This window comes from Chrysochloris asiatica, unplaced genomic scaffold (assembly GCF_000296735.1).
Source record: "Chrysochloris asiatica unplaced genomic scaffold, ChrAsi1.0 scaffold00076, whole genome shotgun sequence".
NCBI classification, from domain to species: Eukaryota; Metazoa; Chordata; class Mammalia; order Afrosoricida; family Chrysochloridae; genus Chrysochloris; species Chrysochloris asiatica.
The window spans coordinates 598,261-622,679 of record NW_006408594.1 but is presented as its reverse complement, the minus strand read 5'-3'; the positions used below and the strand labels follow the sequence as shown (position 1 = coordinate 622,679).

Here is a 24,419-nt window from a genome sequence, read left to right as displayed (position 1 = left end):
CTGGCTTTGTATTTTGGTCATTTGAACAGTTTCTCTTGTTTCTTTGTATGAGCTAAAAGTGTCTGTTCTCTCTGGGGAATTGTGGGGTTGGTGTATTTGTAAACACAAACAGTGCAGTTGTTGGAACCCCAAGGGGAGAACTATCTGGGGAGGTGGGGCGGATTCTGCACATCAAGAAGCTCACAAGGTGGTTGTGGAAGGGATGTGACAGCAGAGTTCCTTTGGCCTTGGTATTATTTACATTCAGAGCATTCAATCCAGAAGTAGTTCTGGCAGCCCTTGATGGAGCTAGTTTCAGTGTCTGCTGGGACCACAGGGAAGCTGGAAGCTGGTTAAATGTTGGTGTGGTGGCTCTGCAGGATATGTAGGTCTAGAATGGAGTCCACCTGAATCCAGGCACTAAAGCAACACAACAAAGCAACATAGCCAGCCCCCACCTCATGTCGCTGTGGTGCCCGGCTGGGGATGCATGAGGTTGTAAGCTGGCCACACTTCTGGTCACCAGATGTAAGTGGGGAAAAAGAAGAAAGTGAACCTTTTCTGTTGCCCTTGTGAATCTATTCACCAGGCCTCCCTCTGCAGCCAAAACGTCTCACAAGATGGTGGCGCCACATCTGGCTAGCTGTTCACCAGTCTGCCCCTTACTGCCCTTGCTGGGCCTCTCCTTCCAGCAAGTGCTCCATCCACCTTTCTAACCTTTCTTCTGAAGTTTAGGGTGCCAGAATTTTCTGTGTCTGTTTTGTCTCTTGTATCTTTTTTTGTAGAGGGTCGTTGTAGTGTATCTGACTAGTCCACCATCTTGTTAAAAGTGTCTCAAATCTGTTCTTGAGATGTTCTCTAAATTCAGATGGGATATGTTCACAGTTGGAGTCCTGGTGTGGTGCTATGAGACAATGCAGTGGACCACAAGGTTGATTTGAACTGCAAGGTCGGCAGCTCAAATTCACCAGCTGCTCCTCAGAAACCAGGGTCGCTATGTGTCAAAACCAATTCAAAGGCACTCAACACCAACACCAATGTTCACGGTCATATTTTGGCTCTCGTGGACTTATTTTTATTTTCTTTAGCTTCTTCCTGAACTTGCATATGAACATTTAGTGGTCTGTTCCACAGGTTGCCCCTGGCCTTATTTTGGCTGACGATATGGAGCTTTTCCACTGTCTCTTTCCACAGTTGGATCACTTTGCTTTCTGTGTACTCTATCTGGTAAAGTCCATGAATATAGTTGTCTTTTATGTGCTTTTAAAAAAGTATTTGCAATAAAGAAGTCAGTGGTCTTACAAAATTCTGTTATTTGATCCCTAGCATTGTTTCGATCACCAAGTTCATATTTTCCAACTATTGATCCTTCCTCTTGTGTCCAACCTTTTCATTCTAATCGCTGGTAATTATCAATACATCTTGATCAATTTCAGACTGAAGAAGTTGGAAGAATTCTTCAATTTCATCATCACTGGCTTTAGTGGTTGGTATGTACATCTGAATAATAATAGTATTAACTGGTCTGCCTTTTTATATGTATGGATATTATCCTATAGCTTGACTTTTTTTGGGGGGTGGGGGGGTGATCAATGTGGTACCATTCCTCTACAGTTTGTCATTCCCAGCATAGTAAATCATGTGATTGGCAGGTTCAGAATGACCAATACCAGTCCATTTCAGCTCACTAATACCTAGGGGTGAATTTGATAGGAATAAAATCAATTCCATTTCATTTTTGACAACTTCCAATTTTCCTGGATTCATACTTTGTGCATTCCATGTTCTGATTAATAATTGGTGTTTGTCAGGAGTTTCTTATCATTTTGAGTTGTGCCCCATCAACAAATGAAGTTCCTGAAACATTTACTCCATTCGTGTTATCATGATCTATTCTACTGTGAGGAGGCAGCTCTTCCTCAGGGGCATTGTGAGTGCCTTCAGACCCTAGGGGTTTACCTTCTGGCACTATATCTGACAAAGTTGCTTGTTGTTAAGTGCCATCGAGTTTGTTCTAACTCACAGCGATCCTGTATAGGGTTTCCAAGGAGCAGATGGTGAGTTGGAACCACTGACCTTTTGGTTCAAACCGAACTTTTGGCCCATTGCACTTTCTTATAGGGGCACTCCAGGACTGACAGTATTCTGGTGCTATTCATATTCATGTTTCAACATTCAATATTCTGGTGCTGGCTGATGGTATTCCACTGCTATTCCTGAAGTTTTCAGTCATCGGGCTGCGAACCTTAAGGTCAGCGGTTTGAAACTACCAGCTGCTCCGCGGGAGAAAGATGAGGCTTTCTACTCCCGTAAAGATTTACACCCTCGGAAACCCTGTTACAGGGTCGCTATGGGTCGGAACCGACTCGACGGCACTTAACAACAACAACAACAACAAACATTCAGAAGTAGTTTGCCTCTCCTTTTTCCTAGTGTCTGAGTCGGGAAACACAGATGAAACCTGTCCACCATAGGTGACCCTACTAGTATTTAAAATGCTGGTGTCATAGCTTCCAGCATCACAGCACTACACAAGCCAGCAGTACCACAAACTTGACAGATGAGTGTTGGTATTTAATGTATATGCTGAACAAATAACCCGAGAAGATGGATTATATGAAGAAAGAATGTGACATCAGGATTGGAGTTTGAACTGCCAATCTCGTGTTTCGCAGCCCATAGTGCTTCTCCTACAGCACCACAACAGGACTCCAGAGAAGTAAAGTTGTTGTTGTTAAGTGCTGTCGAGTCAGTTCTGACTCATAATCACTCTGTATAGGGTTTCTGAGGAACAGTTGGTGGGTTTGAACTGCCAACCTTGCGGTTTGTAGCCCAGTGCTGATCCTACAGTGCCACTCCAGGAGTAAAGGGACTTGCCTAGTTCAGATGGCACAGTCATCTGGGTTTGCTGGAGATGCAAACCCAGCATGGGTTCTTGGGTAGGTAAGAATCAGAAGGCAAATAAGAGAAGAGTTCCTGGCTGGTGCACAACTACTAGCCGAAAGGTTGGCCATCTGCTTCAGAAGAGTCACAGCCTTGAAAACCCTGAGGTAGTTCTTCTCTACACACACAGGGTCACCATGAATGGGAATCTGCTGGAGCACAACCAACAGCAAGAACAAATAGAAGAAGGGATTTAGGGCTATGGAAACTAGGTAGGTCTGAAATTTTGTGCCCAATATAAGTCAGCTGTGGATCTACTTCCCAGTTGGGGGTGGGGCTTAAAGATGACTCATACCTGCCCTGCCCTGGAGGAACTGTTTGCTCTGGCTGTAGCTGTTTTTATTTGGAATCTGAGGGAGAGGGAACCATACACACATGTAACACAGTAAAGATAGAGCTCAGAATTGGGAAGCTGTGTCCTCTGGTATACTATTGTTTAGCTGTGTGATTTTGGATAAGTCACTTAACCTCTCTCTGGGTTATATTTTGGTATGTTTCCATTCAGTCTTCTGTTATGTGTTAGGAGAATGGTGGAGATCAGCTGCCACGCAGCCTCTCTGTCTTCACTTCTAGCAGAACCTGGGTCTTGGCTTGTTTGCGCTGGTTGGCACTCTTGTAGTTTGGAAATGTTGCCAGGAAGGACCAATTCCTGGAGAAGGACATCATGCTTGGTAAAGTGGAAGGTCAGCAAAAGAGAGGAAGACATTCAGTGAGAGGGACAGAGGCAGTGGTTACAGCTGTGGGCTTAAACAGCAGTAGTGAGCATGGCGCGGGGCCGGCCAGCGTTTTGTTCTGTTGTACCTAGGGTCACTATGAGTCGGAACCCACTCGATGGCACCTGACAACAATTTAAAGTGCAGTTTTGCCAACAAGCGCAAACAAGCCAAGACCCAGGTTTTACTAGAATCTCGTTACCAACTGAGCATGTTTCTAGAAACCAACAGAGGTTTTTCTATTTTGTTCATCTGCTCTCTTATGCTGTTGCCACGTTCACAGGCAGTGTCTGTAGGCGGATGGGATGCGATAACAGCGTTTCACAAATGAAAGTGATGTGGAAAAGGCTCGCTTTCCCTTTAAGGCGGTTTCATTCCCCCCCCAGCTCCCGCCCCTTTCCTGATTGACAAACCTCCCCGAAGTCACATGATCCGCCTCTATTTGAAGGTCACAAAAAGCTGCTTCCTTTAGAGACAGAGGGGGAGAGAGAGAGCAAGAGGGAGAGTGAGTGAGAGAGTGTTAGTTCAAGCCAAAATGGCCGACAGAGTCTCTGCTGGTTTCTGAATATTTAAAATACAAAAAAACAGACAGACAAAAAGAAAACATTTTTTGGACCTTTTTTCATTTCCATTTCTACCTTGTATGCCTCAATTTTCTGGATTTAAGCACTGCTGCACTTTATGAGGTTGGTAAATATTTTCAATTTTTTTAAAAAGCCAATTGATTTATCTGGATCTTGTCTTAACCGTTTCAATAGTGCTGTTGCAAATGGACATTTGTCTAGCATGGAAGCTGACTTCAGACGTTTGTCGAATCTGTAAATCCGACCTGTGGGGTACTTTTGGTTCGGCATTTTCGAAATGGAAAAGCCGTGGTAAAATATTTAAATTTGGAAGTGATTTAATCGCACTTTTAATTTCTCTGCAGTTTCTCGGCGTCTTTTCTGTCTTGCAAATAAATGAAGCTGGAAATGGGAAATTTAGAACGCGGCTTTTTACAACACAGACTCCCCCTCCCCCCTTAAATCTGCTGCAAAAATTTGCATAAATATAAATGGGTTTGCATTCTTTCGGCTGCTCTGGCCACAAAGGAGCTGGGAGGGCAAGCTCTGGAACAGGAAAGCCTTTTTTTTTTTTTTTTTTTTTTAAGGGGGAAAAAAAAAAAAAAAAAGGTGGCCCATCCTTCCTAGAGAGATGTAAAACCTAAAATAAGACCTGATACATTTTAAACATCAGGTTGGGGGCGAGTGCACACTAGGAGATTTGGGTTGGTACGAGTCCCCTGCTTGCAAACCTTCCAGGCTGTGTGTGGAGGACCAGCCTGCTGTTCTGCGTGCGCTCGCTCACCGGGTCTCTCTGTGTGTTCTCAAATGTGCAGCCAGATGCGCTTTTATTTTGATCGTGGTTTAAACCAAATGCTAGGACTGTCTTGTAAACATGGTGCTTTAAAGACATAAGCAGCTTTTAACCCTTACTTGGAAAGATTCCTCTCGCTGTTTCCCACCGTAAAGTGGTCTTCTCCATTTTCTCACTGAATCAATTTTTTATTTGATTTTTCTATAGAGATAGAGTGCTAAGTGGCCTTTCCATCACAAATTCAGTGTGTTTGGGCCTTGTATCCATTGTGAAATAGCATTTTGGACTGCATAAATCAGTATCTGTACGTGTGTTTATTAGAAACCCCGAAACTGTGCGATGCCTGAAGTTAAATTCCATTGCTCCTGGTGCAGGATTCTAAAAGCCTGAGAGCGCGGAGGGAAAAAAGCTGAAAACTTGCTTTCTCTAGCCACCTCCCCCTATCGTTGTGTGATGTAATGCCTGGCGCTCTGGTGGGCTGAGAGAGACTGTAGTTGATGTGTGGCGGGTGAATTGCCCCCACCCCTGGGTAAATTACCCCACTCTACTCCCGGCTTATCCCTGGTCAGGGGTGGGCCTTGTTTTCTTTTCTCCTTCCCTCGACTAATTTGTATCCTCCTGATTTATGCCTTGGCGTATTGGCAAGAGACAGAGACTGTGCTCTTGAATCTGTTACAAAGTGTAGTTTAGGAAAGGCACTTAAAATATGCAAATAGATTGAATTGACATATCCCCATCATTAAATATGTAGACTTGGATTAAGTTAATTAAGCATAAACGGAACAATTTTGATGAGAAGCGAGCAGTGTTTTTTGTTGTTGCTGTTTAAATTAATTTAATTATAAGATGCTTGCTGGGCCTGAAAGTGTTAAAAAAAAAAATGCTGGACCATTTTGAAAATTTGACAGTCTGGAAGAGGGTGTGTAGCGCTTTCAAAAGCTTTATTCACTATTAAAATGGATTGGCCTCTTGTGCTGAAAATGGCCTATTTCTTTGGGCCAATTGTGTGTAGATGAAGGGACTTTGAAGCTAATTTAACAAAAAGACTTTACATTTGAATCGATAAAGATAATTGAAGCCCGACTATATAGAGCAAGTATTTTATTATTTTTAAAATTCATGTTGTTATTGCATTAGTAATGGCTGTAAGCAGAGAAGTGGCTGTTTAGATTCAGTGTCTTTTTTTTTTTTTTTGGTGATACAAGTTCAGCTTTGTGTAAGAGGGACTGGAAACATATTAAAGAGATAGCTTGCACAAATTTGACTCTTTACGTTTTTTATTTATTTACTTATTTTACAGTGGGGATTTAAAAGTAAAGGATATTGAAATTACCCCAGTGCTGGGCAGTGTGGCTCTGTGGTGAACGCAAGAACAATTAGAGCTCTGGGTTTTGTTGGTGGTTTTTCTGAAAATGATAACGTTGATTTGGGGCTTTACTTGTGAGGTGATTCATTTTACGCCCATTTCCTAAGTTGGTCTTACTGAGAGAGAAACCAAGGCTTTCCATGTTTTGCCAGTAGCTTGTTTTTGTGGACTGTGTAAACATGGGAATGGCAGGTTAATTCAGTTTGCAGAGCTGAGGAACCAGAAGCCAGGGGCATGCTCTCTCAGGCGAAAAGGAGTATCTTTAGTGAACATTAACAGAATGCCATCTGAGTCTTCAGAATGCTTTTACAGACACACTTTTCTCCCAACCAGGCTGAAAAGTCCTATAAATCGGACCAGGCTTCACGGTTGGGGAACAGGAGGGCTCTGATGAGTTTGAGAAGCTCAGCTGCCATTTTGGATCTTAGTTCCCACAGTGCCAATCCTATGGCACACCAAAACCATGGCAGTGTAGAAGCAAACAGAAGTGAGTAATACACCAAGTGTGCAGATGGATAGTATTTAATTGGTGCCTTTTGTTGAAGTGTTCTTTCTTCTGGTAGTGTGAAATGGAGCCTTAAAAATTTGAGAGATGTGGCCGATAATTATGAAGAGCAAGACCCAGGGGTATTAGAACTTGCATCCTCTGGTTTTGCTTTTTAAAAATGAGATGGTGTATGTAGAGGAGCTCTGGTAGCGTAGTGGTTACGAATCGGGCTGCGAAGCTTAAGGTCAGCGGTTCGAAACTACCAGTCGCTCCGCGGGAGAAAGATGAGGCTTTCTACTCCCGTAAAGATTTATACCCTCGGAAACCCTGTACAGGGTCGCTATGGGTCGGACCCGACTCGATGGCACTTAACAACAACAACAACATGTAGAGGAAGTTTCTTACTGGAGAAAGTGCATGTAACATAAATATATAAATATAATCCTCACGAAAAGCCCCCCCCCTTGCACCTACGTTTCCTTGTGTTGGGTCTGCTTGTGTGATACTCCACAGCTGCTGTTACTGCCTGCCAGTTGTTTTGTATGGTGGCGACACTACACAACAGAACAAAACACTGCCTTACCTGGTCCTGTGCAATCTCCATTTTCTGGTGCGGATCAGACAGACCATTGTGATCCTAGGGTTTTCATTGGCTGCTTTTCGGAAGTAGATTGCCAGGACTTTCTTCCAAGTCTGAGATATTATCATCGTAAGTTACTATTCATTGTGCTATTCAGTCTCAGAAAGAAATGTCACAGGTTCATTATTAAAATTTTACTGAAGCGTCACTAAAATGAAGACCCATCAGACATGGTGTCTTCTCATTTTTAAAGGATTTTTCCATCCTTCCATCTGATTATTCCCAGAAAAGAAACATTGGTATCTTTGCTATATGGTACAAACTCAGCTCATGCAGCAGTTTTGAAACTGGTATTCTATATCACCACTAGGACAGTCCTTCAAAAATGAGCTTCTGGAAATTGAAGCTGCGACTTCCTAAGGCTTTTCCAATGGTGACCTGTGGTGAGGAGACCTTCAGGTGCTATCGAGCAGGCCAGGCAGACGCAGTGAGACAGGGTAGCCCTTCCCCCTACCCAACTGCCCCATAAGCAAAAAGTTTGGGGGGAGTTTAATATTTGTGACTCAGTACCTTCATGGATGATCTTGGATTTGCATTGGACAGGGCTCGGAGGCAACAAAGACAATTGTACTTTGTCCTTCCCCTGGAGGAGTCCAGGTCTAACAAGGAAGGTACTTAGCTTGTCACAGCTTGGTGGTCAGTGTGCAGTGTTTAGAACAAGTACCTGGTACAGAAGTATTGTAAGGTGTAGTAGTGCACTTATTAAAGCAGTTCAGTGATTACACATTTATTAATTTTTAGTCATCGCTCCCATATTAGATTTTCTCTAAGTAGAACTCCTAATTTAAAGGTGGGCTTTCTGACAGTTGCCTGGGGAGAGGGCAGTTTATGTTGTTTCCCAGCAGGTGCTGTTCTTGGATTTACTCATTTGACTTCGCTTAACCTGGTGTGGTACTGTAGGGTAAGCACTGAAGTATTAACTGCAAGGTCATCAGTTTCAAGCCCACCAGCCACTCTGAAGTGCTGTGAGTTGGAACTGACTGAGTGACACTTACCACCACCACCCTACTTCTTTTGCTTAAGACGCGGTGGCGGCTGCGTGAATGCAGTGGAGTTGATTGCAACTCATCTTAGCTCTGTATAAGGTTTGCGAGGCTGTAAATCTTTATGGGAACAGAAAGCCTCATCTTTTCTCTGAGAAGCTGCTGGTAGACTTAAACTGCTGACTTTGCGGTTAGCAGGCCAACTCTTAATCCACTACACTACTGGGTGGGGTCTAATGGGGTGAACCCAAGCCACTTGGCCTGAAAGGAGATTAAACCCAGGCTTGTGATCTTGTTAACATGTGTTCCTTCTTCTTTAATTTTTATATTCATTCAGCAATCATTTCTTTATGCCCCAGTGTATGTCAGGTAGTGTTTGTAGGTTCCAGGGATCTAAGGATGAATGTGATTGACCCATTGCCCAGAGCAGCCACTTAGTTCACGTGGAAATATTTGTTGTTTGCTGAGTAACAAGCCTTCTGTTTTGAGTTATGACTGGGAAAGCTCTGTAGTTCCCTTCACCTAATGATCTCTACTGATAAGCAATGAGTAGTCATTTTTGCCTCTGGCAGGTAGTTCTAGAGATTTCCATTTAAGCTTTGATAAGATGATAGTCACTTTGTCCTTTTTCTTTAGACTTGCAAAAACTTATCTCCTCAACTGTGTTTTGAATTCCCTCTGAGAACCTGGAAACCCAACTTTATCTCCCTGGTTATTCCTCCAGTTTTGCTTTCTAAACACCCCTTCACAGTATCACCATGGGAAATGATGTTCCATGTAGATAATCCTTCTCCGAGACCTTGTCTCTCTTGCTCACTGATGTATTCCCAGCAGTGAAGCAGTGTAGCCCATCTAGAACAGGGTTGTCCCCCCGCCCCCATAGCAACCTCTGTGTTTAACAGAAGGAAGCATTGCTGGACCCTACGCCATCCTCATGGTCATTGGTAAGACTGAGTCCATTGGGGTGGCTCCTCTGTCTATCTGTCTCACTGAAGGTTCTCTGGGTTTTGGTGACCCTATTCTAGCTATTGGGCTTTCCTGATCATATCCAAAATAAGAGAGTCCAAGTCTTGCCATCTTTTCTTCTTAGGACCAGTTCTGTATTTCTTCTAATACAGAAATAAAGTTCTTATAGTTCTAAGCTGATTTGTTCCTTCTGGAAGTCGATGGAATGCTTTCAATATAAGAAAGCTATGAAGGGGTTTCCAGAAATTCATGGGAAAACTCCTTAATTCCATTTTTCCACAAACTTTGTGGAGTTGGTTCTGATAACCCTGTGTACAGCTTTCGAGGCTGTAAATCTTTGTTGTTGTTGTTGTTGTTGTTATGTACCGTGGAGTTGGTTCCGACTCATAGCGAACCCTATACAAGGTTTCCGTGGCTGTAAATCTTTACGGTTGCTGAAAGCCTCATCTTTCTCCCTTGAAACAGCTGGTAGTTTTGAACTTCTGACTTTAAGTTTAGCAGTCCAACTTGTGACTGCTACACTACCAGGATTGAGCATAAGGTCGTGTGACACTCGAGCCCAGTTTCTTCATTAGTGAAACGGGGACAATACATTATGATGCATAAAGGAAATGCTGTATGTAATGGGCTGGTACCAATTCTGTTGCTTAGTAAGTGTTTCCTTCCCTTTTGCTAAATAAACCAGAAAGGCCTTTATTGCCCCCACAGAGCTCCTCCACTCTTTCTCATGACCACCGGGGTTGTGAGGCACATACATTGACTGTACCTACCATCACCCTGGGCAAGGACAGCGAACCGCGAGCCCTTTCTTCTTAATCAAGGCCCCACATTCATTCCTATGGTCTGAGGTTGTGTCTTCATGCTCGCCAGTTTCCTTCAGGCTCTGCCTCTGTGATGTGTCCACATTTGCTTGGCTGTTTTTCATACATTCTGTGTTTTGCATCAAAAGATTCTTGGCACTTTCAGATGAACTGATGTTAGAGCTTACAGGCAATGGAGAAACTACAATACAGTGGTTTTTTCCTTTAATTTAATTATTCTGAGACTACACATATGACTTCTATTTAACCAAACCATTAATATTTTGACTCACAGATGAAATAAAAGTTTATGCCAATTATCATTTTCATACAGTACTGTTGAATTAATTTCAGTGATACAGAAATAAATGGCTTCCATCCATTGGCATTGGAATTATCATCTTTTTACTCATTTGTTTAGCAAAAATTAATGAGTACCCACTGTGTGTCAGATACTAGGATAAGTACTAGCATAGTAATATAAAGATTTTCTCTTCGTACCAATGCTGAAATTGTTTGTTGTTGGTAAGTGCTGTCGAGTCAGTTCTGACCCATAGCAACCCTGTATTGGGTTTCCGAGGAGTGGTTGGTGAGCTTGAACCGCTGACCTTGTGGTTCATACCGACTTTGCAATCCAGCGCATTAACCCACAGCATATTAGATCATTGTAAATGTGAGTTGGAGATTGACTGTTGCTCATTGTGTTATAGAGGAAGGACACCTAACCCAAGTAGCGGCAGGGCTAACTTGTGCAAAGGCCCTGAGGTAGGTAAGAGAGCGCATTGGCATGTTTGGGGATCTGCATACAGAGTGCTTGGACGTGGCTGAAGTTTGATGTGTTTAAGGGAAGGAGACATGAAGCTGTAAAGTTTAAGCCCTAGTCAGACGGAGAAGGGTCTGTAAGCCCTGTAGGAAGTCTTTATCTTGAGAACAGTTGAGTGTTTTAGCTGCAGTGTCACCTGTTTAGATTGGAGTTTTGAAAGGTGTGTCTGGTTGTGTTGTGGGAAATGACTGGAGGGCTGAATATAAAGCCAGATGATACTGTAGTAACCGCAGGTGAACTGACAGCTGAGTTGTAAAAAAGTGGATAAATTCCAGAGAAGTTCAGAAAAAGAAGATTTCACAAGATCTGGTTACTGAGTATGAGAAGGTGGGGTTTGGGGAAGCTAAAGATGACACCCATGTCTCTGGCCTGAACAATTGGGCGGGCAGGTGGTGGTGCCCTCATCATTTAGATGAGGGCCAGGTGTGGGGTTGAGAGAACGAGTTCCGTTTTGGTGTTAGTAAATTCTGAGACATTTAATTTGAGAATTTGGAGAATTCAAGATCTGGTCTGGAGATAATGATTTGAGAATGTTAAGTAGTAGGAGTCCCAGACTTACCAAGATTCTCCTTGTTTAGTTGGTTTCTGTGGCAAGCTATGCTAAGATGCCACACTCACTATGCACACTGTAAGGCTCTGTTGAGTGCTAGTGTTGAGGGGCCGTTGTTTGGTGAGGCAGTTGGGTACGTAGACCTCTATTACCATAGTGAATGCCATTAGAAATACCTGAGGAGTTTGAAGGAGAAGCTTTATGATGACCTTGTATTTAAGCTGTTGTAAAGATTGGGCAGTTGTAAAGATTGGGCAGAATTATAATACATAGATCCAGAGAGCAGGGCATTCTGGTTGAGAAGGACAAAGTTATATCTGTTCAGGGAGGGATTGATTGGAGGTTAGATGTGTAGACCAGCAAGAGGATAGATAGACGCGCATCACAGACTGGTGACTAGTTTGCATTGCTGATAGGCAGTGGGAACTGTGTCATAGCAGTGTGATCAAAGTGGTATTTTAAGAATGTGGCATTATGGAATACGCGCCACCAAACCGTGAGGTCGGTGGTTCAAGCTCACCAGCCGCTCCTTGGAAACCCTGTACAGGGCCGCTATGGGTTGGAACCGACTTGATGGTACTGAACAACAATATGGCATTGGAGTCCTGGTGTGGTGCTGTAGAATAAGCACTGAACTGCTAACTGAAAGATCGTCCATACAAATCCACCAGCTGCTCCTTGGAAACCCTATACATGTTCGCCATGAGTCAGAACTGACTCGATGACACTTAACAGCAATATGTCAATAGACAATGATGTGGCACTATATAGAACCACAAGGTCAGCAGTTCAAACCCATTAGCTGCTCCTCGGACACCCTATACAGAGTTTCTGTGAGTCTGAGCCAATTTAACGGCACTTAACAATAACAATACAGCATTGGGCAAAGGAGGGACTGAGGGGAGAATTTGCCCCTGGAGGCGCTCTGCTCTAACACTGCTACTAAACAAAAATTGGCAGATCAGATCTCCCCAGAGGTGCCTCAGAAGAAAGACCTGGCATTCTACTTCTGAAGATCCCAATCACTGAAAATGGAGGAGCCAGCATAGCTATACTCTGAGAGATATGGGTCACCATGAATTGGAATACACTGAACAGCAACTGGAACTGAAAGGGGAAAATGTAGAGTCAGGCGATTAGGAGACTCGGGCCAGAAGGACTGTATTGCAAGGACCTGCCATAAAATAAATCTGAGGCGTTGGACCTAGAAGATGGAGCAAGGTTTCAGGCGTTGAAGGATGAGAGTCTGTACCAAAAGTGAAGGTGGTGAATTCCAAGTCAGAGATTTTGAGTTGAAGCAGCTTCCAAATGGGCCTATTTAACAAGCAGCTGGCGGTGTGGATGGAGCTGCAGCTTGAGAAAGAGGTCAACAGTGGAGATAAAAACTGGAAGGCTTCCACACTCAAGTGATAGATGAAGCTGAGGGAATGAATGAGGTCACCATGGGAGTGTAGAGAATAGAAAAGAGAACTGAGAATGGGGCCTTGGGGACAGGAAGAGAAAGAGGACCTGGGAAAGGGTGACAAGAAAGGTGTCCGTGTAGGACAGTGATGGACTCTGAAGATGAGGGAGGACTTTCATTCATGGGTGTGGGCAGCAGTTTCAGATGGCACACAGGAAGGAAGAGGAATCAGCCATGGCGGCGTCTCCAAACTTGATGTTGGGAAGGGGTCCCAGTAGGAAAGGTTTGGGAATCATTAAGTCTTGCCAGCATTGTCCTGTAGAAATAGAATCTGAGCCGCAGGAATTACTTACCTTAAAATTTCCAGGATCCATATGAGAAATGTACAAAAAAATGGGTAACATTAATTTTAAAAATACACACTTTATTTAACCTAGTATGTCCAAAACATCAATTCAACATGTAATTGATCTTAATGTCATAGAAGATGTCTTGTGTTCTTTTTGTTTGAGATGAAATCTTTGAAATCTGTTGGGTGTTTTACACAGAGGACACATTTCAGTTCGAATGTTAGAGTTTCATTGGAAATGTTTGATTTGATTTCTTTGAAGTGTTAAGTTTAAAATTTCATAAAGCCCACAGTCGACAAAAGTAGATTCACATACCCAGGTTTTTACAAACATACCAATGTTTTCCAGTAATGGAAATGAGATCAGTTGTTAAATGGAATTTGAAATTAATGTGAATGAAATAAAGGGTTCGTTTTCTTAGTCCCACCAGCTTCAGTGCAGATGCATATTAACCATATGTGGCTATTAGGTTGGACAGCATAGGAGTCCTGCTGTGGCACTGGACGATAAGCACTGGACCTCATGGGTGGTTTGAACTACAAGGTCAGCAGTTCAAACTAACCAGCCTCTCCTGTACTGGTTCACTATGAGTCATAAGTAACTCAACAGCGCTAACAAGTTAGTGTATGCTGAAATACTTAGAATGGTCTCTTCCCATCATGTAGTGTACTGTAGAATTCGGGTTTCTCATGTTGGCCTGTGGTAGGCTGAGATTTAGAAGGTTCCCGTTCCTAAATTTGCATGGAAGAGATGGAACTCTTTATAAAAGAACACAGATTGCAACATTTAAAACAGACATTTAAACTGTGTTTTGGCTCAAGTCAGCAACAGAGTGTTGTTGTTATATGCTGCTGAATTGCCTGATTCATAGTGACCGTGTGCCCAACAGAATGAAACACTGCCTGGTCCTGTACCACCCTCACAATCATTGTTACACTTGAGCCCACTGCTGCTGCCACTGTGCCAGGCCACCTCGTTGGGGGTCTTTCTCTCTTTCATTCACCTCAGAGACTGGTCCCTCCTGATAATAGGTCCAGAGTATGGGGGATGAAATCTTACCATCCTGGCTTTAAGGAGCATTCTGAATGCTTCTTCCAACATAGATTTGTACATTGGTAGAAATTCATAAACATAAGGGTTGGCAGCATATTTCTGATATGTAAGGTACGGATGCTGTTATTAAAAACTATTGAGAAGAGGGAGCACTCTCTCCCCCGTTGGTCAATTTCACTTGCATTCCTGGTGTGGTGCTGTGGGTTACTGCGCTGTACTGCAAAGTCTGTTTGAACCACAAGATTGGGGGTTCAAGCTCACCAGCCACTCCTTGGAAACCCTAGATATTCAGGGTCACTATGGATTGGAACCAACTCAACAGCACTTAACAACAGCAATCAGTGGGGATGATGGTTGTGCCGCTAGGAACTGTGAGCTAAGTCTGACTCGTAATGCCCCATGTCATAAGAGCAGAACTGCCCCATAAGGGTTTCTAGGCTATAGTCTTAACAGGAGCAGATCACCATGTCTTTCTCCCACAAACCAGTTTCGAACCACCCAACTTTTGGTTAAAAGTCAAGCCTTTACCCATCATATCACCGGGGCTGCTGGGATATGAAATTCAGATCTTTCTTGGCAGCATTAAGACAGTGGTCCTGGCCTCTTGGCAGGAGTGGAGCTGAGAGAGAGAGCTGGTTATCTTGTGTATGTACCGTGCTTCTCTTGGGTGACATGATGCTTTGTTATCATGCTCATTTTGAATTCCATGTTGTTCTGGGTCTGTGCAACTGATGTTTATTAGCTTTAGCGTCATTTTTCATTGATAAAACAGGTTCAACTTTTTTTTTTTTTTTTTTTTAAATCATCTGGTTGATCTTAGACTGCATTGTTGCTATTAACTGGACTACTAAATATATTAGTAAAGGTTAGAAATGATCTTGAATTCTGCTTGGGAGCAGATCTTCACTCCAGAGGGAAGTGTGGGTTTTCAGTTGCTACAGTTTCCTTGTAGATTGTGCAGAGGTATTTTTCTGTCAAGTGCCCAGCAGAAGTCCCGGTTGGTTGTTTTTAAATCAGTATAGAAATGAATCCCTACATGTTGGTCTTCTTTAGGAAGTGCATTTTGGTTACCCATTTATGCCTTGGTAGAAACCAGAGTGCAGAGTGTGGTTTCACTAGGCCCCAGTCTCTCAGACACTCCCCGGGCTCCATCCGGGAGCCCAAAGCTGACAGGCTTATGATGAGTCGCTGCCTCTCGATGCCATTTCGGTTTCCGTCACCCTTTTGCTTACAACAAATAATTGCTGTTCTTTTCATGTCAAGAAGTTCCTGTTTAGAAGCTGAAGTTAGATAATGGAGTAGCGTACAGCAGTAACAGCGGCTTTCAGACTCAACTGGATCCACTGTAAGAAATGCAGTTTTCAATGCCACCCTGGTGGGGCGTTGTGCATGTATGAATGAATGTATGTATACACTGAAACACAAGTATTTACGTTCTGATACTATTGTAGTGCATTCTGAGATGGTCTATTCAGGTATATTATGCTTTTTACAGAAAGATTGAAAGAGCAAGAAAAGCTGATTCAAACCCACTGGTTGATTTGATGTACCCCCCCAAGGGGTGTGTCCCTGAAGTTTGAGAACGTTTGAGTGGGTAGGGCCATTCCAGGATATAATAATCCCGTTTTGCTGGTGTAGAGAATCAAGTTTCCTTCCCTGTTATCACACTAGCCAGTTCAGAAACAATTTATTTTTCAGTGTTCATTTGTCACTTCACCAGGTGAGAGCTGGGTATTCTGAGACCCAGAATATTGTTTTCTCTGCCCAAGGCCTTCCATGTGAATCAAAAAGAGTTGGCCAAAGCGCTGAGCTCTATATATGTGTGTGTGGTGCTGTAGGATGAGCACTGGGCTACTAACACCCACTAGTCATTCCTTGAAAACCCTATACAAGGTCGTTGTGAGTCAGAACCAACTTGATTGGCACTTAATAACAATCACTGTACAGGTTTTAAAGAAACCTTCCACCAAAGTAGAAATTACCTTTTCAGACACCAGATTGTGTATCCTCTGTTGGACAAAAGCCCCTCGGGAAACACTACAACCCTCTCTTCTTTTGGGGTATTCCTTCCAATCCCTGCCCCACTGCTTGGTGGGATACTAATAGATTTGGCTGCTCAAAAAAGGTTCCGTTTCTGGTGAACAGAATTAAACTTGTCTTTGCTTTCTAGCAGACTTCTTAGGATCTTTAAAACATAAATGTGCATTGGGAATCTTAAGAGATGGTTCTATAAAATCTTCTCCTAAAGTATCAGGCTTTATTGTTTTTATTTGGGGTGCTCAATTTGGGTAACTCCATGATTTTTGGCTTCCCTCTCCATTTCAGTTATTCTCTCTCTCTTTTTTTTTTTAATGTTTTATTGTGAATTATGTGATAGTTTACATGGGAGAACATTAGTTTTACATTCATCCCATTGCCATGGTTCCAATCCCCTCCATGCATCATCAACCAACCAACAAAGGATATACTGTGCAATCCTGCCCCCCAGTGGTCAGCACACAGCCCCTTTCCCTCTCTGGGTCTAGAGTCCCCAGGCTCTCCATCTCTCCATGTCATCGTCTCTGCTCCATCTCTGGCGTCACTGCTTCTCTGGGTAGGGTCCCACACTCTGCTCTTCTCCCTTGGACCTCCGCTCCTGGACTGCATAGTCAATCACTCCCCGCTTTTTGCTACAGAAAGTCTACCTTTACATTTCCAACCCTCACAGTTAGTCCTGACAGCAATTATTCACTACTGTATCACAAGAGACCTATCCACATTTCCTTTTATCAGCCCCGCCCAAACAGATTGGATACTACTCAGTGGAGATTCTACCTTCCTCCGCTCCTTCTGGATCTAGGCTCTCTCTTGAAAGCTTGTAAGCCAGTCACTTCTTGCCTTTGTAGCCCCCCATTTTGGGTAGCCAATGCCCCAGTTGCCCATCCCTGTCTACTGTGTGTATGTGATCTTTGCTGTAAAAATTTGTTCCCTCTTTTGAGCTACTGCATCCATAGGTGTAGGTCAAGTTCATCAAATTGTATCAGATTACTCTTCGTTTCCTCTTCTTTCTTCTTCTGTTTGAGCTCTGATCATCCAGCCATTGAAGCCAGGTCAAGTGGGTATTATCTGCAAGTGTAGGTATCAGTTACTCTTTTATAAATGACATCCTATAATGGGCCCAACCATAACAGTAATTGTAAGAAGGGCACACAGGACTGCACTTGATGATGTTTCGTTTCATTTTGTTGTTCGTAGAGTCGCTATGAGTCACAACCGACTTGACAGCACCTAACAACAAAACTGTATCCTAAGTGTGGCACTGTAGGATACAGCACTTGACCACAAAGTCAGTTTGAACTACAAGATCAGTGGTTCAAACTTAGCAGCTGCTCCTTGGAAACCTTATACAAGGTTACTGTGAGTCGGAACCAAGTTGACGGCACTTACCATCAACAAGTCACAGAGCTGGATGGGGAGTTTTGCAAGTCACTTTGGGCACACTTTAATGCTGTGGTCCTCAGACTTGGACTCCAGGGAACCATAATGTTTCAAAAACAATATCGGGACACTACATGAGTTCTCAATTTAAAATTTGCTTAGCAAATATATTTTTAAAAGCTCACGATCATAACCATAATTTAAAAGGGGGGGAATCCATTTTATAATAGAAAGGATAATCTCAGAAGAAGAGATAGCTCGTTTAAATTGAATACTTTTAATGCAATGAAAACCCTTATGTTTTTTTCTTTTCGAATTTTTTTTTCATAGACCCACGCAGGTACTAAAGTTCAATAATAGGGAACCATATCATGATTATAGACCATCTTTTAGCACGTATTGCAATTAACTATGTGCTTGCTGGTTTTTATTAGCCAGATTACTCATAGAAATGGATCTTATTTCAAGTTCTTCCTGCTTACTTACTGACTACAGTTATGATGCTTGCATTGACTCACACGTTTAAGACTATTAACTTGGTTTCCTTTGAATAAACTGACAGTAGAATATCTACAGAAGTCTTTAAAAAAAAAAAATAAACCAAGCCAATAGACTAGAATACTAATCAGACCCAGTGGTGGTAGGATTAAGCACTCAATCTCAAAGTCGGCTTGAACCACAAGGTTCAGTGATTCAAGCTCACTGGGTCACTATGAGTCGGAACTGACTCTGTGTCACTTAACAACAACAACAGTAGCAAAGTTTGGGGAAGAGATCTGCATTTGTGCCCATTCCAAAGAGAGGTGACCCAACGGAATGTGGAAATCATCAGATAATATCATTAGTATATTGCATGGAACTAAAATTTTGCTGAAAATAATTCAAAAATAGCTACAACATTGACAGAAATGCCAGAGGTTCAAGCTGGATTCAGATGAGAACGTGGAAATGAGTAATATCGCTACTGACGTCAGATGGATATTGGCTGAAAGCTAAGAATGCCAGAAAGATGTTTACTTGTAATTTATTGGTTTAGCAAAGACTTCGATTGTGTGGATCATGACAAGCTGTGAACAACACAGTGGCAACACAGTGGAGCATGAATATCCCAGAACACTTAATTGTGAGGAACCTGTACATAGACCAAGAGGCAGTAGTTCAAACAGAACAAGGGAACACTGAGTGGTTTAAAATTAGGAAATGTGTGCGCCAGGGTTGTATTCTTTCACCGAAATCTGTTTGCTGAGCAAATAATCTGAGAAGCTGGATTCTGTGAAGAAGAATTAAGCATTGGAGCAAGACTTCTTTACAGCCTGTGATATGCAGATGATACAACCTTGTTTGCTGAAAGCAAAGAGGTCTTAAAATTCTTACTGTTGAACATCAAAGACCACAGCCCTCGGTATGAGTTGCACCTCAGTGTAAAGAAAAAAATCTTTTCCACTGGAACAATGAATAACATCAAGGTAAATGGAGAAAAGATTGAAGTTTTCAAAGACATCATTTTGCTCAGATCAACCATCAACACTCATGGAAGCAGCAGTCAAGAAATCAAACAGCATAGTGCATTAGGCATATCTGCTGCACAAGACCTCTTTAAAGTGTTCAAGAGCAAAGATGTCAGTTTGAGGACTAAGGTGCGCCTGATCCAAACCATGGGTATTTTCATTAATCTCTCATGCACGAGCTCTGGTAGCGTAGTGGTTACAAATCGGGCTGTGAACCGCAAGGTCAGCAGTTTGAAACTACCCGCTGTTCCGCAGGAGAAAGATGAGGCTTTCTGCTCCCGTAAAGATTTACGGCCTTGAAAACCCTGTACAGGGTCGCTATGAATTGGAACCGACTCCACAGCACATAACAACATGCATATGAAAGTTGGACAATGAATAAGAAAGACAGCAGAAGAATTGATACATTTGAGTTATGGTGTTGGAGGAGACTATTCAAAGTACCATGGACTGCCAAAAGAGCAAACAAATCTATGTTGGAAGAAGTACAGCCAGAGTGTCCCTTAGAAGCTGGGATGGCCAGACTGCTCTCATATTTCAGGCATGTTATCAAGAGAGACCAGTGCCTGGAGAAAGATTGGTCCTGCTTGGTAAAGTGAAAAAGAAGATCCACAACAGGATGGATTGGCACAGTGGCAGCAACAGTGGACTCAAGGATAGCAAATTGTGAGCTTGGCACAGGTCTAGGCAATGTTTCATTCTGTGTGCATAGGGCCCCTGTGAGTTGGTACTGACTCGAGGATACCTAACAACAACACAGCAAAGTTTAAGGAACCCTGGTGGTGTAGTTGGTTACACATTGAACTGTTAACCACAAGGTTATCAGTTCGAATTCAACAGCTGCTCTGTGAGAAAAAAGCGATTTTCTGCTCCCATAAATATTTACAGCGTTGGAATCCTTATATAGGATCACTGTGAGTCGGAATGGACTCTGTGGCAGTGAGTTGTTTTGTTGTTGTTGTTGTTTAGAGCAATATTTGCCCATTGATAGTTAAGAAGATTCCTAGCAACCCCTCAGGACAGGGTAGAACTCTCCCCATTGTGTTTCTGAGGCTGTAAATATTTATGGAATCAAGCCACATTTTTTTCCTGTAGAGCAGCTGGTGAGTTCAAACAACCCCACCTACTGGTTAGCAGGCAAACCCTTTATAACACTGCACCCCTGGGCCTCCTCTTTCCCAGCCTACCCTCTGATTCCGACTCCTAGTGACACTGTATAGGATGCCTAAGACTGTAAATCTTTATGGAAGGTCACAGCCTCATCTTTCTCCTGCAGAGTGGCTGGTGGAGTTGAACCTTGCAGTTAGCCGATCAGTGCCTAACCCACAGTGCCACCAGTGCTCCTTGCCTAATGGAGTTTGTTGTTGTTAAGTGCCGTTGAGTCGGTTCCAATTCATAGTGACCCTGTAATTGGTTACTGATGAGCGGCTGGTGAATTTGAACCACTGACCTTGTGGTTCAAACTGACCTTGCAGTCTAGTGCATTATCCCACAGCACCACAATAAAGTATAAATTCAAGGTGTAAAGTCATAGTAAAGGAGCCCTGATAGTAAAATAATTAATCAGTTGGCTCCTAACCAAAAGGCTAGTGGTTAAAATTCACCAGAATTCCATGGAAGAAAAGACTTGCCAATCAGCTGAGGTCTTTGTTGTTAAGTGCCATGGAGTGTCGGCTCTGACTGATAGTGACCCTGTATAGAGATTCTGAGGAGCAATTGGTGGGTTTGAACCACTGACCTTATGGCTAGCAGTCCAGTACTTATCCTACAGTGCCACACCAGGTTGTTGTTGTTGTTAAGTGCCGTCAAGTCAGTTTCGACCCATAGCGACCCTGAACAGGGTTTCCGAGGCTTTAAATCTTTACGGGAGCAGATCGCCTCATCTGGTAGTTTCGAACTGCAGACCTTGTGGTTCGCAGCCTGATTCGTAACCACTACGCTACCAGAGCCACACCAGGAGTCCTTATAAATTCCACAGCCTAGAAAACCCTATGGGACAGTTCAACTCTGTCGCATGGTGTTGCTCTATGAGTTGAAATTGACATGAAGAGGCACCTAATGACAACAACAACGAAAGCCAGGTTTGGTATGTAAAAATAGCAGGTAGATCAGCGTTCCAAGTTGTGTGCTGTTGAGTTAATTTCCAACTGCTAGTGACACTGTAGGACAGAATCACATTGCCCTTTAGGGTGTCCTGTGCTGTCATTTTTATGGAAGCAGATGGCCGGGTCTTTTTTCCTGAAGAGCTGCTGAGTGTGTTTGAACTGCCAACCTTTTCATGTCTCACATTTGAAGTGACAAAGGTCTTAAATCTGGCAACTCACACATCAAATGTCCCCTCTGCCCCTTTCTCCCGGGGAGCAAGGTTCATTGTGTTTCTTAGATGCCTGTAATCAAGGGGAGCAGAGCCCACAGCTCACTGGCTGCCCCAGTTGTGATAGTGCTATCTGTGGGTTGTGGGGGAAGGCTGGCCCCAGCAAGGGCTTGACTCTTCATCATTAAAGACTCCTGAGGCAGAGCGAGGAGGAGGAGGGGAGGAGGGGGAGCGGGGGAGAGGCGAGGCGAGGGTGGCTGTATCAGATGTCTCAAAGCACTTGTATGCTTGGTAGACTTCAGTTTGAGTAGGGTATAAGGTAGGCCCCAAGTACTTGGAAGAATGTGTTTTTATTTATTGAGCGTATGTATATCGTGTGAACCCTCTTGTGGTGCTGTAGTGTAATTACTAGACTGTTTTTGTTGTTAGGTGCCATCGAGTCGGTACCGACTCATAGCGACTTTATGTACAGTAGAATGAAACACTGCCCGGTCCTGGGCCAGCCTCACAGTTGTTGCCACGCTTCAGCCCATTGATGCTGCCACTTTGCCAATCTGTCTCACTGGGGGTCTTCCTCTTTTCTCTGACCCTCCACCTTACCAAACATGATACCCTTCTCCAGTGACTGGTCCCTCCTGACAATATGTCTGAAGTATGAGAGACAAAGTTTAGCCATCCTGGCCTCCAAGGAGCACTGTTGGCTGTACTTCTTCCAACACAGATCTGTTGGTTCTTTTGGTAGCCCATGGCACTTTCAGTATTCTCTTCCAACACCATAAATCAAAAGCATCAGTTTTCTCCTAAGGTCTTCCTTATTCATTGTCCAGCTTTCACATGCATATGAGGTTATTGAAAATACCATGGCTTGGGTCAGGCGCACCTTAGTCCTCAAGCTGACATCTTTTCAACACTTTAAAAAGGTCTTGTGCAGCAGATTTGCCTAATGCAGGGCATCATTTGATTTCTTGACTGCTGCTTCCCGTGAGTGTTGATAGTTGATTCAAGAAGAATGAAGTCCTTGACAACTTCAGTCTTTTCTCCATTGAAAAGAATGTTGTTTATTGGTCCAGTGGTGAGGATTTTTGTTTTCTTTACATTGAGATGTAAAGAGTGATATTTTTACAAATACCCATTTGCCTCAACTGATCTCAGTGTTGAAAATTCACTGGAGGGAGAGAGGCAGTCAAATCAAGAAGTCTGATTAGAGAACGTAGTGAAGACGGAGGGTACAGGTGGGAAAAAGGAACGCCTGGCTTTTAAAGACATTTCTGCGGTGGAATCCCTCCTGATAGGAGGCTGGGTGAGTGAGCATGCCGTGGGTTGGGATGGGCACTGAGTGGATGGAGCAGGAGTTCAGGATAGGCAGGGGGATAACAATGATGGGGGTGGGGTGGGGGGGTGGAGACAGTATGTTTGCTCTGCACACGTTCTGGTGTTTGCAGAACACTTAGTATAACTCGGCATGCAGAGATGAGGGTCTGGAGCTCCAGAGATGTGAACAGTCTCCAGAGAAGCTGATAGTCTGGGTCACGAGGTGCCTATGCTCTCTCATCAGAGAGAAGGGACACTGGATGAAGTTTAGGATCTGAAAGGGTGCCCCAGGGCCTTTAGGAACAAGCCCTGAATGAGAGGAGTTAGATTTGGCATTAAAGAGTTTAGGACCTCAGGATCTGCTGAGGCTCACCCATCATAGTTCATGGCAAGCCCCATGCCCCTCTCATGGATTGAATTGTGCCCGCCCCTGCCCCCCCCCCCCCAAATAGGTGTCAGTGAGGCTGGGCCATGATTCTCAGTGATTTGGCAGTTATGTGATGAGCCCCCATGGAGATGATTTGATGTAATAAAACAGTAAGAGGATTAAGGGTGGGATGTTGTTACTGTTAAGTGCTGTTGAGTTGGTTCTAACTCATAGTGACTCTCTCTAGGGTTTCCGAGGAGCCAGCAGCTGGTGAACTTGAACCACTGATCTTGCAGTTCAACCAACTGCAGTCTAACTCATTAACCAGGACTCCTAAGGGAGGGATGGTGATGGTTTGCCATGGAGTTGGTTCCATCTCAGTGTGGTCCTGAATAGAGTTTCTGAAGCTGTAAATCTGTATGGGAGCAGAGAGAGAAGTGACTACAGAGAAGTGACACCAAGAAAAAAGAACTAGGAATGGAGTGTGTCGTTTGGGTCCCTGTACTCTGAAACTCTTAGCTCCAGGGTAAGATAGATGCCCAGATACCTGGAGATCTCTAAGGAATACTGGGCCCACATATGCTGAAAGGAGACTAGGACCTGTCTCCAGAGCTGGCTCTGAGTTTGACGTCTAGCCTTCCAAACTGTGAAAGAATAACTTTCTGTTTGTTAGAATCATCCACTTGGGGTCTTTCAGTGGTAGCATCCCTGGGTACTAAGAGGCCCCCGTGGATTTTGTGTCTCTTCCCATCACAACACTGAGCAGCCGCAGGGCAGGGCCTAGTTCTCATCACTGTAAGCCCAGCATCTAGCACAACCTCTGACACATCAGTGAGCTTTTGATGAAAGAATAAATGAATCAGGATGACTTGAATTAACTCAGCAAACATTTATGAAGTGACTTTTGTGTTTCCTGAGCTATCCTTAATCACTCAAAACCAAATCCACTGCCGTCAAGCCGTCGACTATAAAGCAGTGATCCAAACAGGTAAAAGTCCCTCTCCTCATGGGGCTTACATTTTGAAGCATGAGTAGGAAAGGCTGAGGAGAAGGAGCAGGTTAGGAAAGGCCTTACAGTAGGCATTTCCCAA

General features: G+C 43.5%; 1 protein-coding gene across 3 annotated transcripts in view; it reads left to right on the top strand.

The window, feature by feature from the left end:
- Window positions 1-24,419, top strand: part of TNRC6B (trinucleotide repeat containing 6B) — a 270,951-nt gene that overhangs the window by 90,476 nt on the left and 156,056 nt on the right. Inside the window, exon 1 of one of the 3 annotated variants that reach the window (XM_006865165.1) lies at window positions 4,117-4,321. The exons of 1 other annotated variant lie outside the window; for it this stretch is intronic. In XM_006865165.1, coding sequence (XP_006865227.1) covers window positions 4,317-4,321 — 5 coding nt within the window. In that variant the 5' untranslated portion in view covers window positions 4,117-4,316. Of the gene's footprint in view, window positions 1-4,116; window positions 4,322-24,419 lie in introns of those variants that run through there. One more of the 3 variants, XM_006865166.1, reaches the window with a different exon arrangement.